The sequence below is a fragment of the Drosophila gunungcola genome, chromosome 3R, assembly GCF_025200985.1.
Source record: "Drosophila gunungcola strain Sukarami chromosome 3R, Dgunungcola_SK_2, whole genome shotgun sequence".
Lineage (NCBI taxonomy): Eukaryota > Metazoa > Arthropoda > Insecta > Diptera > Drosophilidae > Drosophila > Drosophila gunungcola.
The window spans coordinates 4,024,741-4,042,618 of record NC_069139.1 but is presented as its reverse complement, the minus strand read 5'-3'; the positions used below and the strand labels follow the sequence as shown (position 1 = coordinate 4,042,618).

Below are 17,878 nucleotides of genomic sequence, written 5' to 3'. Positions count from 1 at the left end.
TTAATTAATTACGTATTTTACCCAACATGGTAAATCTTTGCAGATTGCATACCGCAGCCAGATGAATTTCCATTTGCAAACACTAATGATTTCTAGCCATAGCTCAGTGCATTGACCTATAAAAAGCGAATTCACCCGCTCAAACCAGCGGCATCAGTATCAACATCACCGTGTTGACTGCTGAATGCCAAACGGAACATGCTAAAAAATCGACTCAGTGGGCCAAGCACACTCACACTCACACTCACACACAAACACATGGACATGGATTTGTGGCCAACACAGATACTCAGTTACTCGCAGATACCAAAAATTGCATGCAGTGCGGCGCTAACTGAACGAAACTTCCGTTGTTCTATCGTTGAGTTTCCGAAGTCGGGCTTAAGCTTTAGCTTTATATCTGGTATTTGTAGTTGTGGCTATATTTTGCACAAGCGTCGTGATCGCAGCGTTTTTTTTTTTTGCTGCCACTGCCTCTGCCGCTGCCGCTGCCACTGCTCTGCTCCGCTGGCGCTGCGAAAAAGTTACTTTATCTTGTGATTGCTGAGAAGTTTTAGATTCAGTTGAGCATAAACATTCCTACGGTGTGGTGGCAGAATCCAGCCAAGTCTGCGCGGCTACAGCAAACGCAATTGATTCCATAATTCAACAATAAAATATATAGCTATTCAGCGAGTCGAAAAGTGCATTTTTCTGAGCGTTATAAAGTGATTTTTCAACAACAACAACAACAGGCTTGAGCGCAGCATGCGAAATCCTGCGGCGTGCCTCTGACCAAAAAAAAAAAGAACTTTAATAAAAAACACCATATAACATAAGCGTAGCTGAGTTTTGGATATATTTAACCGCCAGGAGTCGAAACCCAGAAAGACTTGTCATCATGAGTATGAACTACCACAACTACAACAGCAGCTCGCGATTCGATATGGTCGTGGAGATAGCCAATATCGCGCTGGATGAGTTCAAGACCCATCACATAACGCGCAACTACACGGGCCTGGTGCAGCGCTACTACCAATTGGTGGAAGAGGATTACGGCGGTAGGTGTCAAGTGCTGATCTGCCAGCCAGTCTGCTTTTCATATAGAGTGCATCGGCATCAGGCGACTAAATTATAGGTCCATCAAAATGACGAATTGCCATGAAATTGTCATTTTTTATGGCTTGCAAATCGTAACAAACCAAAATGCCAAACCAAACGAATACAAAACGGTAGAAAACGAAAAAAAAAAACACTCAAAAAAAAGAAAAGGCAATATGAAAAGAGCAAAAAAAAAAAGTAAACAGACAAAGCCAAGAGCTCAGTTAACCAAAAAAAACTTCTAGGACAATTAAAAAAGGTTTCTTGTGTGTGTTTTTGTGTATGTGCGTATTAAATGGCGACCTTGGCAGTGTCAATTGTATTTTTGACAATTATTAACGTAATTAAAATGTATTTACATTGCTTATCTTAGACATTTTTATGAAGCGACCGTCGACATCGACGACTCTGGTTTTTGCCGTGTGCAGCTGAGCATGTATTTATTAGGCACTATTGCAATTGCCTCTAGGGACTGATTTTGTGTTTCGTTTTTATAAACACTTGTTGACGTTGCCCCATATTCACATATTCACATTCCTGGCAATGAGAAAAGTCACCGGTGAAAGGTCAATGGCAGATACTAAAAAAAAGCTGTGCAAATAATGTTTTTTTTTGGTTAAGTGATAGTAAACGGGGTTACAAATTAGATTAAATTTTGCTAAAATTATGACTACGAGGCAAAAACTTTCCATGCTTTTGGTTGTTAACAAAAGACTAAGAACACAAACCTGAGAAATATTAAATTTGGGGATTGCAAACAAAAGACTTAGGACACGAACTTGAAATATTAACAAGTCGTTAAATTAAAAAAAAGACCAACAAATTTGGGGTGAAATAACTTAAGGGAAATAGAAAGTTTACTTTATATTATTGGATCACTTTTCTCTAAAAACAGGTTAGACTTTAAAAAAAAAAATGACAAAAGAAACAAATACAATAATATTTGTTGTTAAGATTTTGAAGAACTGTTGTCTTTATTATTTAAAAGAAAATAAAATTAGTTGAAAAGGAATAAGCTTATCAAAATATAAAAACTAATTTTTTAACTTAAGTTCAAATTATAAGAATTGCAGTTGTTTCTTAGAAACAAACAGAGAAAACCTATAGATAATTAACTAAAATCACTATTAATTTATTCTGGCAAAAATACAAATCAAGCGTAAATTTGTCGTTTTATTTAGTTAGTTTTTCGTTTAAAATGAATATCTTTATAATATCATGAAATAACTAAAAGTTCTTGCACGCTTGTAAAAAAGAATGTGTTAAACTAAAGAATTCTTATTGTAAGCAGATATTCTTATTAGTGGTTGAAGATATACGGTTGACAGTGCAGCTTCTAGCACAGCAAACTGCGCAGGGCAACAGGTCAAGAAATCGCGGCATAATAAGTGATCCCCAGCTACCAATGGAATATTTGCAGTAAACAACTCTACAACTTTATATTTGCATTACTGTTCAGCTGGAAAATAAATCATAACAACATCTTAAATCGATTGCCGCAGTAAAGTAGCCTGACGATATGGAAAAGTTGCTCTATTTAAATAGGCAATCAATTGCCATTTCAGTTCTGGGGGGTTTCTCCGTGTAAATTATTGTGCTGTGACGTAGATGTTTATTAAGATGTGGAATAATTCGCTTAGCGGCATGCCAAACTCACATATATTACAACTATTGGCCAGTGAAAAGCAATTGTGCTGATACTTAAAACGCTGTCAGTGACAAGTGGGTTTTTATATTTAGCCACGATTCATTCAGCTGGTATCAATTGAATGGCTTTGCTATCCCCAACTAATGAAATGCAAATAAAAGCAGTAGTATTATCATAGGCAAAACCGAAAGCAGAAATTAATTAAAAACAAAATTGCGGCGATTAGTAAGAGGTTTCGATGCTTTCGCAGATCCGCGTGCAACGCGCTTCCCACTGATGGAGCACCCGATGTTCACCTTTGGCATGGTGGCCATCTACTTGTCCTGGGTTCTGGTCATCGGACCCCTCTTCATGCGCGACCGCAAGCCCTTCCAGCTCCGCCGCACCCTGGTCATCTACAACGCCTTCCAGGTGGCCCTCAGTGGGTATATGTTCTACGAGGTAGGTTTCGGACTGCGAAATTAGCATTGTGCTCGTCCACTAACTAATGCCATTTCCATTTCCATTTCCCCCCGCACAAAACAGCACCTGATGGCCGGCTGGCTGAACTACTACAATCTGAAGTGCCAACCGGTTGACTACTCGGACTCAGACAGCTCAAAGCGGGTAAGTGGTCGCAACCGGTCAATCGCATTCGCATTCGCATTCTAAATCGATTCAAACTCGCTCATCCCTAATCAAATTTCTATTTCGAGAGGCACGCGTGGACTTAAGGAGTTTATGGTCTCTATTATATAATTTGGCATTTGTCATTTGGCCGGTCTTTGCTTTGTTTTTTTTTTCGGTTTTTTCTCGCCTCACCTTGCCGGTTTCGTCTTCCGCTGTTTGGCTAGCAAGTTCGTTGCCTTTATTTTTATGACGATGACTCACTGACTTCGCCAACCTCAAGAGCCATTTAGTTGGCCCGTAAAGTTCAGCTCAAAGCCAAAACGAAGTTTTTTGGCCAGTCATTGCGCAGAAATGAAAACAACTACAAATCTTTTAATTATGCCTCGGCGATGGCACAAAGTTCACATTCAAATATACTGAGCCGGGCAATTAAGTGCGGTCGGACGGAAACAGGCTTCTTAATCCAAATTCTATGTTTATGTCAATGTCTAATCGGTTTTTGGTCAGCCATCTGTTACGCCTCCACATCGATTGTCTTACCTTTTTCCCAGACCACCACTAAAAAAAACAATTAAATAAATAATTGTGTAATGAGAGTTTAAAGTTAAATGCATAATTTCATGTCAAATTGTACGTGCACCGCAAATGAGGCATTTAAATGTTCGTAAAATTGTAACAGTAGCAGAAATAACTGAGTGTTATTCTTAAACCGATCTAAGAATGCTCTAAAATTTTTTTAAAAATCGTAGATAATTTTACAAATTCTTTATTTTCGGTATTATATATTTAAATAATATTTATATTTCGACTAAAACTTATATCTGAATCATTGTGTAAAGTTTTTAGCCTGCAATTGACATCTAAAGTTTAAGTATTTGCAATTTTCCTTGGAATTTATTTATTGTTGTGCTACTTCAGTCAAATCAATAAACAAATTAAAGACTCTTTTTAGAGTATATGCATTGCAATCACTGAAAGCCTTCAGTATTACACAAATATAAAGATTTAGAGACAGCCACAACCTCAAGGCCGTTGACTATTGCCTATGTTACAATCGAATTAACAACATTTAAAGCGGGTCTAAACAGTCCAGTTTGTTCCGCCGTCTGTTTATTTGCAATTGCAATAGTACTTAGACTTTGTTTGCACTTTAAATCAATGGGGCATAAAATCTGTGAAAACCGCTGACCAGTCAAGACCTTTTCCTACTCATTCATTGATTGATTTCACATCCGAAACAAAGACAAAAAGTCCATAAAAATACAAAAAAGCAGCCGAGCCCAAAAGACAAGTCAATACACTCCGTTGGACCCTAGTGTCATTAGCGTCCGTCATCCAGTTTTATGATCATTTCCATAAGTCCACGGCGCCTTAGCGAAGTCGTAAAAGTCAGCATTGTTGACATTGCGCATACGCCGAGTGCGCCCAAACGTTTCACCTGCAAACCAGCAGAATTCTTTTGCTCGGAAAATGTAAAACGAAAAGAGTGGTGGGGGTATTCCAAAAACAACAACATGAAACGAAACTAAACAAGACGCGGCGGAACGAAAACTTTGTCAATGTCATTGCGCAAGTTCTTCTGCGGTTTCTACGCTAATTGGGCACGCTCGAAGCTCGATGCTCGCGATGGGCGCGAATTGCACAACGACCTTGCTAGGTCAACCGCACTGATCTCCCCTCCCCGCCCCTTTCTATCCGGCAGATGCTCAACCTGTGCTACCTGTATTACCTGTCCAAACTGACCGAGTTCGCCGACACCATGTTCTTCGTGCTGCGCAAGAAGTCCTCGCAGATCACCTGGCTGCACGTGTACCACCATTCGGTGACTCCACTCGAGACCTGGGTGCTGGTCAAGTTCCTTGCGGGTGAGTTACTTATTTATTTCTGAAGTTAACAAGTTAAATCCCGACCAAATGCGCTTAAATTTAAACTTTTTTTATGCCGAAATTGGTGCTATATTTGTCTAAATTATTTATAAATACCATACCAGAAAGATAGACATGTTAATTTCTGTAATTGAAAAAAGGCTATACAATTAAATGGAGAATCTAATCCTCATAAAATTTGCTTAAATTTATAATTTGCTCATACCATAATTAGCTTTTATTAGGGCTATATTTGCCTAAACTATCTCAAATACAATAACTTAGTAAGATGGAGAGCCATAGTAATATGTAATTATTTTAAAAAGAAAAAAATATTAAAGAACTTAAAAAAAGAATCCAATTCTCATAAAACAGGCTTTAACTTCTATACCAAAATATTTATACCAAAAGTAGCTTCTACTGGTGCCATATTTGTCAAAATGAGTTAAAAATATAATAAGATAGAAAGAAAGGGAACCAAAGTAATATGTTATTATTTTGAATGAAAGTATGAAAATGAAAATAATAATAATGTCAATTATCTTAAAGAAATTTAGATCTAAAAGTAACTTTACAATTAAAAAGCAAATAGGAAAATGTTAAAAATTAGTAATTTCTTTTATTGAAATTTATATTTTAGAAATAGGCTTCTTACAGAAATGATTTATCTCTATTTATGACTTTCACATTAATAAAATCGTTTAGCTTTTTGGAATATAAAAGGCAAAATGTCTTACATATTATTCCTGTAATATTGTCCGAATATTTGGTATAGGATTAGGATATTATTTTGTATTGCATTTAGCCCCAGAGATCTCTATCCTAATACAACCCTATCATTTTTTCTTGCAGGTGGAAATGCCACATTCCCGAATCTGCTGAACAACTTTGTGCACGTGTGCATGTACTTCTACTACATGATGGCCGCCATGGGACCGGAGTACGCCAAGTTCCTGTGGTGGAAGAAATACATGACCGAGCTGCAGATCGTAAGTACTATACAGACTATATCGACGGGGTGGGGCCACAACTGGAGCTGAAGCTCATTAAAATGGAATCAGTTCCAGCATAGATACCGATACCTGCCCACAAAATCAAATGAAACTTGTTCAGAAGTCTGCGCGTGGCTGGCGGCATGTGTGAAATGTATTTTTCGGACATAGATCGAAGTTAGTCGCCAGTCGCTGTGGGCCAGCAATTGCCTGTTAGATTTGGCCAAGAAGCTGCTAAAAATCCACAAAATGCAAACCAGTTAGACCGGCAAACCCAAGACCAGCCGTGCCTCAGTCAGAGTTTCAGACTTATAGACTCGCAGCCAGCCTCTGCCACATAAATTGGCATTATTCATTTTGGGCCCAAAGGCACGCACACCATCCAAACTCCGATGGAGACCAGTTGCTATCCGTGTTTATATTGCCAAAATAAAATGTTGGCCAATGCTTCTAACTTTAACTTGCATTAGCCAAAAAATGCCGAAATGCCACTCCGCCGGTTTGTTTGTCTAAGCGCTTAAGTTTTAGCCAAACTTTTTTTTGGGGCCAAAGGCCAATATTTTGTACATTCTGAAAGATTACACAATATATCAAGATCTAAAAGCAAAAGTGAATGAAATCGAATCGAATCGAAACGAAACGAAACGAATCCCGAGATTGCCGCCAATCATGTGATCTAGATATTTCTCGTCTGATTTCTGGTTTTTCCCATCTGATTTCTATGCTGCCAATTTGCTATTGTATTAGATTGGCCAGCCTTTATTTTTTGTGGCTACGCATAATTGAAAGACCCAACAAATACAAACAAATCCGGTAGATAAGTTCCATTGCATTGCGACTGGGGTTTCTTTTTTTTCTTTTATTTTTCCTTCCACATACTTAAAGTATCTCTCGCGTTTTCAAAGTTTCGAAATTCTTGAAACGCATGGAAATATGGCAAGTTTAGTTTGTTCTGCTGTGGCTGGCCTCCTTCGAATCGAGATTCAATGCTGTAGTTGTTATTGCCGTAGCAGCTAGTTAGTGAATCGCCTTGAAGCTCTGCTCCACAGTTGAGTTGTCAAACGTTCGGTGACTAACTTAAGTAGCAAGCACGGGTTTTTTTTGTTTTTTATTCCGACAGTTGCGCAGGAGGTATTCTAAAAAGGTCAACTAAAAAAAAATTGACTTAATTGAAGCGAAAATAGAGCCTCAAAGTGTTTATCATTTTTTATTAGATAATGTAAATCCAAGATTTTTACCCAAAAAAGCACAAACCGTTATTTTTTAACAAGCAAAATTTCAAATTATATTTTTGCCTTTAAATTTATAATTAAAAACAGCTACTCTTTTTTATGTCTCTCAGTAATTGTGTATGTTTTGATGTTAAACCAAAAGTTATAGAAATTTTAACGACTTAAAACCATTTTTATTGTAAAATTTAGCAATTAAAATATTTTGTTTTTTAACGAACAACAAAATATACGTATTTGTCGGTGAAATGCAGTGCTCACTGTGCCCGTTTTATGCGTCTATGAAATTTTGCATATGTAGTTAATAGAGTGCTTATTTTGATTGCTGTTGTTATTGTTGTTTTGATGTTTTTCCAATTGCTTCTCGCCGGGCCCTACACAGGGAAAAAAATTTTTTAAATCTATATTTACCATATAAATTGCATTCAAATCATTTGCAAATTTGTTCTTAAATTCGTAAATTAAAAAAAAAAAATTATGAATATAGTCAAAAAATAAATAAATATATAGAGATTTAGTAAGTTAATGCTCAGAGCATGAAAATGTTTTAAGTTTTGTACACTTCCTTATTAATTTTTTAATTAGCATCTGTATTTAAAAAATCATGCAGTTTTTTTGATGATATAGCTTAAACTTGATCTAATTCTGGTCAATAAAAGTTTATAGTTTTTTCGTTGTGCAAACGACATTTTTAATGAGAAGGCGCGCGCATCTTATGGATAATTTATCTGTCGTGCCGGTTGTTGTAATTCCGGCTGGCCTACAGTAAGTGTTGGCAATTGGTGGCCTGCGCAACCAGCTGGATTCTTTCAGTTCCGTTCCTGCCGGCCAATTAGCCACAAATCGCCTGACCACATATCGCACGCTCCACATTTTAGCCAAGTTGAAGTTAAGTTCCGATTCCGAGTGTCCGATCGCTGTTGCTGTTGCCTGTGTGCTGCGAACATTTCGGCTGGCTGGCCGCGATTTGTTGCAACATCCCCGCAACTTTGTTGGGGTAGGCCAATTTCAATTCCAATTTCCACATTTGCGGCACCAACCAAGCTGAGTCGACCAGCCAAACCAAACCGACCGATCCGACCAGTTTCGATTACATTATCATTTCGTGTTCGTTCCGTTTTGCGGCAATGAATGTTGAGCGGCAGCAGCAGCGGCAGCAGCAGCGTTCACTTTTGTCCAGCACCGCGACGAACTTGCCACACCAACTGGGTGAGTGTCTATGTCGGCTATATATGCACACATATATATATATTCCAATCCACGACTCCGGAGTCCGGACCAGTCGATGGCGACCACTGGGCAGACTGCTCATGCAATTTGGCACAACTTGACTCGGTGTCTGGGTAAAAGTCAACCTGCCATCTACCTCCACCACTTTCAATTGTTCAAATGCCGGTGCGGCGATCCAAGTCGCCTGTTCAGATCAGTCATGTTGCAAGTGCAACGGGCTTTTGTTTTTGTCCGGTACGAGTTACCAAGTAGTTACCGGCACACGCAGCCCAACGTTCAATGATCTGTGCCACGATTGTGCAACAATTATTGTGCTGGAACAGTGGGTCAGCTGGAGTTTACAGAGCTTACATTTACATTCGAGAAAATCTATTTTTATCTATCAATTTTGTTATTTCAAGTACAAAAGCATCATACTGTGAGAAAAGTAGCAGTAACACTTAAATGTTCAATGATCAATGCCTAGATTGTGATTGTGTTGAAAAAGTAGGTCAACATAGACATAGCTCACATTCTTTATGACAAAATCTAATTTTAAGGCACTTTTAATTTTACTATAGCAGTACAAAAACAGCAATAATGTTTTAATGAACAAAATAGTTAACAGTTATATTGTCTATATAGAAACTATTTTTTTGTACCAATACTAAAAGCTTTTCTTATTTAAAGATCTTTGGTTTTTTTATGTTTAAAAAAACCTGCTTTTAATAAGGAGGTATTTTTAAACAGGTGGCTAAGAGCAAATAAACATTTTTAAATTAAAATAATTGATCTTAAAGGTCAGTGTAGCTACAATCTAAAAACTGTAACACAAAAAATGGCAAATAAGCCAAAAACTTGCCAAAAAACACTTAGCCAAAAACATGTTAGAAAGGGGCTTGGCAAGTTGGCCTTACTAAACTCAAATATCAATAGGAATTTGGGAACATAAATTCGATTTAAGAGCAATTTAGCAAGGGTTTCAACAGGTCAGTGACTAATATTATATTTAAGTTTTTAATTTTAAGATTGATTTAAAATCAAACTTAAATCAATCTTAAAATTAAATCAAATACAAACAAACGTGATTTCCGTTTCTCGAGTACATGAATAAATTTCGAAATCTATTCAATTAGAATGATCAAAGAAAATCCGGCACGAACCACAAACAAGCGGCAGCGAGGTCAAACCTCTTAAAAAACGTGCAAAAATAACTTAGCATTTAATTACAAACAATTTATGGAAGAGGCTTCTGTGGCTGAGTTATAATCATTGCATGCATAATGTGTGAGGAAAACAAAGAAACGTTTAGAAACTATTTTGATTCTAAGGCGGCAAAGTTACTCTTAAAAGTGGCAACGTTTATAAGGAAGCCAGCCGGCCAATCGACTTGCCGGACTTCCCATAAACTCGCGAATTGCCCCATTTCCATCAATCATTTTGGTGGTGCAGTGCCCACGGTGCTCGTGTCTCGTGCAATGAAGCATTTAAGCGTCGACGTTGGCTTTCAACGGACCGCTTGCGACGCAAACTTGGCCAGCAGTTGCAGTTAGTTAGTAGTAGTAGTAGTAGTTGCCATCTTGGCCAACATTTGTTGCTGCAGTGGTAATGGAAACCTGCAGCGCTTGGCTGGCCAGCGTAATATTTTGTAGGTCACCGAAAACTGCACACTGTCGAGATGGCTGCACAGGGAAAAATATTTAAAAAGATCATAGCCATAAAAGATAAAGAGCAGAAGGCTAGCTTCAAAGGCAATAAATGCACTACACTGAGAGATTTATTATTCCCCTAAATAAATAATACAAATTTTTTAAACATTAAATAATGAACTGAATTAAATTACATTTAAATACATTTACCTTAAAGAGGAAGAATTTAAAGTCATGTGTAAGTAGGGAATAAGAAAGCAACAAACTATTTAAAAAAGAGGCTTTGATATATGAACAATTTTGCTGAGATTATAGCTTATTTTTGTCTTTTAATTTATTGAGTTTAAATCATTTTATTCATTAAGAAAAAACACAGTGTAACCGATTTTGCATCAATCTTGTGCTAAACATTTAGCAAATTTGGTTGCTTTACATTACATATACATACATTAAATCGAACTGGAACGTTAAAGGCAAACCATTTGGCATACCTTGAGTTCTGAGTGTGGCTTACCAGTCACTCAATGTCGTGGGAGTGTGTGGGTGCCATCTAAATACCTTATGATCGATCAAGATCAAAAACAAGCCTTAGATCTGGGCTCCATAACACGCGCCAAGGGGTCGGCAAAAGGCCAATCGAGAGCCAGCTTGTTGGAATTGGCTAAACATAGATACTAGTATCATGGCTGGTTAATAGCAGCATATCAGACACTCCGGCTAATAATTGCAATCAATGTGTGCACAATGTAGCCGCACACAGAGTGCCTTTTGATTGCCCGCCCAGCTCAAGGGTGCTCTCCACTGCCAGCAGTTTTATTTTTATTAGCCGCATTCAAAGAGCTGTAACCTGGGCTGCAAAAAAGCGAAAAATGCCAGTAATGACTCGGCAGTAAGCGGGCCGGCTAATTGGATGACGTTACAACTTCCGTAACGAGACAAGCTACCTGCCCTTCGACAGCGCCAATGACCAGAAAGAGGTGGGGTCAAGTTGAGCTGAGCTCTGATTATGACCTGGTTGGTGGAAGGGGCGGCCACTCTCTTCAGAACTTTCCCACTATTCAGGCGTAACAAGTTAAGATGTAATGTGATTCCCACAACCATTTAATATGTATGATTAAATGGTACACAACACTTACCTCTGTGCGGGAAAGATACAAATTACATCATCTACTAAAACACGAGGTCAAGCTTGCCAACCTTAATCAATCTGTGTACTTTTTTCTTGGTCACACAATGTAATACTTTGTTTTTAAAAGGGAAAGGGATAACAACTTATTTGTTGAAAACAAAACAAAAAAATAAACAAATTTAATTTAAAAAAAATCAATTAAATGATTAAAGCTTGATATTAAATGAATTACAACTTTAAAACTGATCTTGAAAGTTAAAAAACAAGATAATGGTTTTTTGTTAAACAAAAAAATTTAGTTCTTTAAAAAATAAAAAATGAATTGTAATAATAAGCATTTGAAAGGTTATAAAATGTATTAAAAATTTTAATGCCTATTAATATATATTATTTATATATATATATATATATATATATTCAAAACACATTTTACATATTTCAGGCTTTTGTTATAAAATTTAAATTAGCATACACATTAATTTATAAAACGGAAAATTTATTTAAAAAATTTGAATTACCAGAGTAGATCGAAATTTAGGAAATATATTTTATGTGCTTTAAAAACAACTTTGAAAAATATATGTATAAAGTTAAAAAAATATACATTTTACATACTCCAGACAGCCCATTCTTTTGAAATATATGATAACTCACTAATGACCCTTAATTGCAATACTTTCTAGGCCCAGTTCGTGCTGTGCATCTTCCACACCCTCCGCGCCCTCTTCAGCAACCAGTGCCAGTTCTCCAAGTTCATCTCTGCGCTGCTCCTGCTGAATGCCTCCATTTTCTTCTGCCTCTTCATGAACTTCTACATGCAGAGCTACAGGAAGTCCAAGGCGGCGCAGCAGCAACTGCAGCAGCAGCAGCAGCTGAAACAGCAGCAACTTGATGCCACGCCCTGCAAGGCGGACAGCAACAACAACAACAACAACACTGCAATGCTAGCGCAAAAGCTAAAAGCCAACTAAAACCGAAGTCAGTCAGAATCAGAATCAAAATCAGAATATGTAAAGGGAAAGTGCTTCCAGGGATTGCCCGCAAAACGGCGGAACAAATTTTGTATAAACACGGATCAGATTGGTGATGGCAACGGACGGAACGGAAGTAGTTTTGGTACAAAGGTTTCAACTAACGCTAAGCTAAGCTTAAGAGCCATAAATACACGAGCATGCACAAACACACACACACACACACGCAGTGGAAGTCCGCCTGCCGATGATAGATCGAATATGAAGAACACGGGGCGTATGCGCAATTTCAACTTGATTATAATGAATAAGTATCCAACCAGCCTCCAGCTAGCTTCGCTTGACTGCTTCGCTCCGCAAATCCCCATCATCTGTGGCTGCTGCTCTCGCATGTGTTATGTGTAAGCAAAACCGTACAACAAACTGGGTCAATTTTCGAGATCTGCCTAATGTGTAAGTCGCCTAATTCTAGAACCTCACAAACGAAACGCGTTTAGTTTTAATCCCCCCATAGGCTAAGTGATTATTGTAATTGTGTATAGACGATTTGTAAATAGCCTGTTAAATGTTAATGTTAAATATTTGTAGTCCTAAGCCAACTAGTCTAACTTACAACATTCGCACGAACAAATACGGCGAGCACGAAATTAATAGCGAAGACAAATAAAAACGAAGAAAACATAAATATAATAAAAAACGAAAAAAAAACCAATCAAATGGGTTTTTATTTATTCTGTTTTTTCACTAGGAGATCAGAGCTGTGAAATGGCAGGGTCATCGTTACGGAAGAGATTAATAAATCTCAAGAACTCAAGATAGAAGATCCGATTGAAATCGGAAATACCGAAATTGATGACTTCGCGTGTTTTGTTTTGCAACTTTGTTCTTGGTAAAAGAACATGAAGAATATGATAAAGAAAAAAATTGACATACCCAATTCACCAGTTCCAGAATAAAAGAGGTATATGAATAAAAAATACCGAGTACATTTGTTTTTTTTCAACATTCTTCATTCATTGGTAGCCCAAAAATGCAAAACGCTTACCATTCCTCTTACAAATTAAAAATTCATGTAATTATATCCCCGATGCTAATTGAATTTAAAATATGGTTTTTTTAGTTACCGTTTCTTAGCAACATGGCAACGCCGTTTATCTTTAAAGGAATTCCCCAAAAACCCCTTTTTAGGAGTCGCCAAAATATGAGTCATGTGGCCACGGTTTGAGTCTCCGCTGCACTCCCCCCACCAATTTGGTATTTTTGCCGAACACATCCGCGGTCACACTGGCGGAGAGCCGGAGCTTATCAAACAAAAAGATTTCGAGTTTACTTTTTTACCGCTTAACTGCGATTTACTAAGAACTCACCGGCACAATGGAGCAAATGGAAGTGGATGTGGACATGTCGGCCAAGCCGAGCACGTCGTCCTCCTCCGTCGGGGCGAGCAAATCACAGGATCCCACTTCGGACACACAGGCGCAGCAGCAGCCGCAGGGAAACATAATGGCTGCGGCGGGCACAAGCGGATCGGTGACCATTTCGCTGCATCCGCTGGTCATAATGAATATATCGGAGCACTGGACACGATTCCGAGCGCAGCACGGTGAGCCGCGGCAGGTGTACGGCGCCCTAATTGGCAAGCAGAAGGGCCGCAACATTGAGATTATGAACTCGTTTGAACTCAAGACGGATGTCATAGGGGATGAGACGGTGATCAACAAGGATTACTACAACAAGAAGGAACAGCAGTACAAGCAGGTGGATGTCTTAGTAGTGTACACACATTGTCAAACTAGCTAAATCTCTATGTGCCCCTTAGGTATTCAGCGATCTCGACTTTATAGGCTGGTACACAACGGGCGAGAATCCCACGGCCGATGACATTAAGATCCAGAAACAAATAGCCGCCATCAACGAGTGTCCCATCATGCTGCAGCTGAACCCACTCTCCCGCAGCGTGGACCATCTTCCTCTGAAGCTCTTCGAGTCCCTCATCGACCTGGTGGACGGCGAGGCCACCATGCTGTTCGTGCCCCTCACCTACACACTGGCCACCGAGGAGGCGGAGCGCATTGGCGTCGATCATGTGGCCCGCATGACCTCCAACGAGTCCGGCGAGAAGAGCGTGGTGGCCGAGCATCTGGTGGCGCAGGACAGCGCCATCAAGATGCTCAACACACGCATCAAGATCGTGCTGCAGTACATCCGGGATGTGGAGTCTGGGAAACTGCGAGCCAACCAGGAGATTCTGCGCGAGGCCTACGCCCTGTGCCACCGGCTGCCCGTGATGCAGGTGCCCGCCTTCCAGGAGGAGTTCTACACGCAGTGCAACGATGTGGGCCTGATCAGCTACCTGGGCACGCTGACCAAGGGCTGCAACGACATGCACCACTTTGTGAATAAGTTTAACATGCTATACGACCGCCAGGGATCCTCACGCCGCATGCGAGGCCTCTACTATTGATACTATGATATGCAACAGCATCCCCTAATCCCCATTAAAGCCTCTGAGATGTAATGTACGATGGGTGAATGCGGATTTATTTCAGCTGCCGAGGGGCAGACTACATACGTATACGGGGGTGGTGGTGGTGGCATCAAGCGATATCACGTTCACTTTCTTCCTGAGCTTCCAGCTCCTCTTGCTTCGTAAATTCAATTTTAGATGCACAGACAACATTTCCTAGACACTTAAATAGGTATTTTCTTTCATTTCTCGCAGCGATATTAGTGGTTGTAGTCGTCCAGCTTCAGGCTGGCGGCGTACTGCTGCAGGAACTCCACCTCCAGCGGATGCATCTCCTTGGCGGGAATGATAAGCGAGTGCAGCGGACCGCCCAGGTCGGTGGAGCGCATGTCAAGCAGCGTGCTGACGGCGATCTGCTGCGACTCCTGGCCCACACGGGCCAATCCCACGCACAGGGACTGCTCGTTGAGCACCGTGTTCTTCTCCAGCGAGTCCTTCTTCTCCACAATGGACAGCAGTTGGTGGGCGGCCTCCGCCACGCTCATGAACCGCGGCGGCATGTACTCCTTGCGCTTGCGCATCAGCGACTCCGGCGTCGGCTCCTTCACCTTGATGTCCAGCAGGCACAGCGTGTGCATGTTGTGCAGGCGATTCAGCTTGATCTTGTCGTAGAAGCTGTCGGGCTTCCAGGTCTCGTCCCAGTACGGAATCGACACGGTCTCGCCGAATTTGTACAATTGCAGGCCGCAGCAGCCGACGGCGTTCATGATCGAGGCATTGTGGATGACCTTGTAGGGTATGTTCTTCTCCTTGGCGCGCAGTATGAAGTCTGTGTGGGTGGTGGCGCCGAAGGGATCGCCCACGACGAGCAGGGCCACGTCCGATTCGCCGGCCCCGGCCAGGATCTCATCGGCACTCTGCTCCACGAGATCACGGTCGGCCAGCAGCAGGGGTCGTCCGTAAAACTCTTGCTGTGTGGGGTTTATAGGGTGTTTGTAAGGGTGTGGGCGCTCGCGAATGCCAATAGATACCTACCATTTCCTCAAGGCTGCAGCCCAGAATCGAGGTGTACATCTCCAGGTAAACGCGACTGCACTGCTTCACTATCTCCAGACCCTTGACCGTGATGTCCTTGAGGTCGCCAAGGCCGAGGCCGATTAGGTAGAACATCCTGGGCAACTGATGCGACTGCTCGGCCACTGCAACTCCTGCCAAATGTTGTTAAAAGCGCCTTTAAAAATGCAGTCAACACGTGCCGTGGGGCGTTGTGTGACCGCAGCCAGAGCGCCAAAAAATCTCGATTTTGCTGGAAGGTACTAAAAAATCCCTTTACCGGTTTTACAGCTTATTAAGCTCAATTAAAATAAATAAAGCATGTTTAGCTGGCTTTAAATAAATAAAAAGTCACATTAAATTCTTTTTAACCCTTAAAATTGTTAAGATTTAAAAAGCCGCAAACTCCAGTATGACCGTTCATTACTTTTGCAAAGGCGGGAGTTTAAAAAGTCAAGGTCAATGTCAGCCAATTTCATAAAAATGGCAAATTCATTTTATTTATATAAAAACAAACAAATTAAATTCTTTAATACTTAACGATTCAATATTTGGTCATCTTTTTTGATCTTAGCTGTATGCTTAATATATGTGAATTCACATAAAATCCTTATGCTGCTCCTATAAACCTAATTTCATGCCTTACATACTTTTACATATTGTTTAGCTTAACTAATCTAATTAACCATAACAAAGACATAACACTTAATCCAATATTTTTTGAGACTCTGAATTAGTTAACTCGGAAATCTTGTAGTTGCAAAGTTGAGGGCTGCGAGTGAAAAAAAACTATTGTAAATTGTTCACTTAGTTGCACTTTGTGCCATTGAACTTACGTGGTTGTTGCTCCGCGGACAACGCAGTAAGCAATGAAACGCTCAATCTTTAAGTAATAAATATGAAAATAGTTTCGGAATAAGCCTATATCCAAACATACCATCATTTCGAAGGCCCCATAAGCGGCAGATTTGTCGAATGCCTTCCGCACCTGCAGAAAGTATTTGTGTATCTCGGCACCCAGGTTATCCTTCCAATCAGGACACTCTTCGCGTGTGCTTCGGCAGTTTATGATCAGGCTGAACGTGCGGATGAGCATGTACATATCCGCATGGCGGTCGGTGTCCGCCAGCTGCTGCCAATTGATCAATTTGGCCATTTGAAAAGCCTGCCGGGCCTGTAAAAAGCGGGTAATATAATTTATAGAATCGATGACAGCATTAAAAGCTTACAGTTTCCCTGCTATCCAGTTGAACTGGCACTCCCGTGTACTGTGCCATTACGGTGAGCAGAAGAGCTACTGCCACTTCGTTGCCAAGTCTAGAGGACTCCACCAAGGCGGGAATGGCGGCCTGCATGTCCAGAACCTTTTCCAAGCGCTCCAAGCCCACGCCAGTAACCAGGTTTTCGAACAAACCGGTGGCCATATAGTTAATCTGGGTTGTAAGATATAAATATACAAAACAGAAGAAGAGCCAAGTGATGGTACTACCTCCTCTGAATCCAGGGAATCCGCCAGATGACAAACCACATCCACTAGCATAAAGCGTTCATTCATCAACAGCAAATTGTCCCTCTGATATGTCATCATCATAATGGACAGGGTAAACAGATCCAATAGCTTTTCTAGATTAAGCACAAGCTTTCCGGACAAGGTGAGCACAAAACGATCTAGTAACTTGGTTAATATAAACATTTAAGTAACAACAAACAAGTTAATACAATGTTAGTTACCTGCTTTGCGCCTTTGGTGGCATTTGCATAGGGAAACAAGTCCCTGATAGACGATTTGCTCAGGAAGGTCTTGATGTTATCATGGTTATAGCCCAGACGCACTTCGTCCTCTTCCGGGAAGGAATTATTCAGCGATGCCGCAGACACATTCATTATTAATTGGCGGCAAAAATAAATGCGCAAAAACAAAAAGAAACAAAATAAGAAATTCGAAGAGTGACCACCTCAACTAATAATACCAAAATA

At 40.2% G+C, this 17,878-nt stretch overlaps 4 protein-coding genes across 4 annotated transcripts; 2 read left to right on the top strand and 2 right to left on the bottom strand.

Annotated features, from left to right (window-relative positions):
* Positions 1 to 567: 567 nt before the first annotated feature.
* Positions 568 to 13,085, top strand: LOC128266011 (elongation of very long chain fatty acids protein 7). The gene is made up of 6 exons (XM_053002275.1): positions 568 to 1,040; positions 2,979 to 3,169; positions 3,254 to 3,334; positions 5,040 to 5,202; positions 6,055 to 6,191; positions 12,094 to 13,085. Exons 1-6 carry the CDS (start codon positions 881 to 883, stop codon positions 12,379 to 12,381), a joined length of 1,020 nt encoding a protein of 339 aa, XP_052858235.1. The 5' UTR covers positions 568 to 880; the 3' UTR covers positions 12,382 to 13,085.
* Positions 13,086 to 13,639: 554 nt separating this feature from the next.
* On the top strand, positions 13,640 to 14,903 carry LOC128256477 (COP9 signalosome complex subunit 6). The gene is made up of 2 exons (XM_052986871.1): positions 13,640 to 14,139; positions 14,201 to 14,903. Exons 1-2 carry the CDS (start codon positions 13,756 to 13,758, stop codon positions 14,843 to 14,845), a joined length of 1,029 nt encoding a protein of 342 aa, XP_052842831.1. The 5' UTR covers positions 13,640 to 13,755; the 3' UTR covers positions 14,846 to 14,903.
* LOC128256494 (diphthine methyl ester synthase) lies at positions 14,897 to 16,128 on the bottom strand. The gene is made up of 2 exons (XM_052986896.1): positions 15,884 to 16,128; positions 14,897 to 15,819 (listed from the first exon to the last, which is right to left on the bottom strand). The coding sequence occupies exons 1-2, from the start codon at positions 16,016 to 16,018 to the stop codon at positions 15,109 to 15,111; spliced, it is 846 nt and encodes a 281-aa protein (XP_052842856.1). The 5' UTR covers positions 16,019 to 16,128; the 3' UTR covers positions 14,897 to 15,108.
* Positions 16,129 to 16,426: 298 nt separating this feature from the next.
* Positions 16,427 to 17,876, bottom strand: LOC128256487 (uncharacterized). Its single transcript, XM_052986882.1, has 6 exons — positions 17,633 to 17,876; positions 17,391 to 17,576; positions 17,131 to 17,334; positions 16,839 to 17,075; positions 16,738 to 16,784; positions 16,427 to 16,673 (listed from the first exon to the last, which is right to left on the bottom strand). The coding sequence occupies exons 1-6, from the start codon at positions 17,783 to 17,785 to the stop codon at positions 16,607 to 16,609; spliced, it is 894 nt and encodes a 297-aa protein (XP_052842842.1). The 5' UTR covers positions 17,786 to 17,876; the 3' UTR covers positions 16,427 to 16,606.
* Between the last annotated feature and the right edge of the window lie 2 nt (positions 17,877 to 17,878).

Excerpts from the sequence above, each read along its gene's own strand:
- LOC128266011 (XM_053002275.1), top strand. The coding sequence starts at position 881 with ATGAGTATGAACTACCACAACTACAACAGCAGCTCGCGATTCGATATG. Across the intron at positions 3,170-3,253 it reads GTGGGTATATGTTCTACGAG|CACCTGATGGCCGGCTGGCT; the intron begins GTAGGTTTCGGA and ends CGCACAAAACAG. Across the intron at positions 5,203-6,054 it reads GCTGGTCAAGTTCCTTGCGG|GTGGAAATGCCACATTCCCG; the intron begins GTGAGTTACTTA and ends TTTTTCTTGCAG.
- LOC128256494 (XM_052986896.1), bottom strand. The coding sequence starts at position 16,018 with ATGTTCTACCTAATCGGCCTCGGCCTTGGCGACCTCAAGGACATCACG. Across the intron at positions 15,820-15,883 it reads GCTGCAGCCTTGAGGAAATG|CAAGAGTTTTACGGACGACC; the intron begins GTAGGTATCTAT and ends AACCCCACACAG.
- LOC128256477 (XM_052986871.1), top strand. The coding sequence starts at position 13,756 with ATGGAGCAAATGGAAGTGGATGTGGACATGTCGGCCAAGCCGAGCACG. Across the intron at positions 14,140-14,200 it reads AGGAACAGCAGTACAAGCAG|GTATTCAGCGATCTCGACTT; the intron begins GTGGATGTCTTA and ends TGTGCCCCTTAG.
- LOC128256487 (XM_052986882.1), bottom strand. The coding sequence starts at position 17,785 with ATGAATGTGTCTGCGGCATCGCTGAATAATTCCTTCCCGGAAGAGGAC. Across the intron at positions 17,335-17,390 it reads ATTCCCTGGATTCAGAGGAG|ATTAACTATATGGCCACCGG; the intron begins GTAGTACCATCA and ends CTTACAACCCAG. Across the intron at positions 16,785-16,838 it reads ATGGGGCCTTCGAAATGATG|ATTGAGCGTTTCATTGCTTA; the intron begins GTATGTTTGGAT and ends TATTACTTAAAG.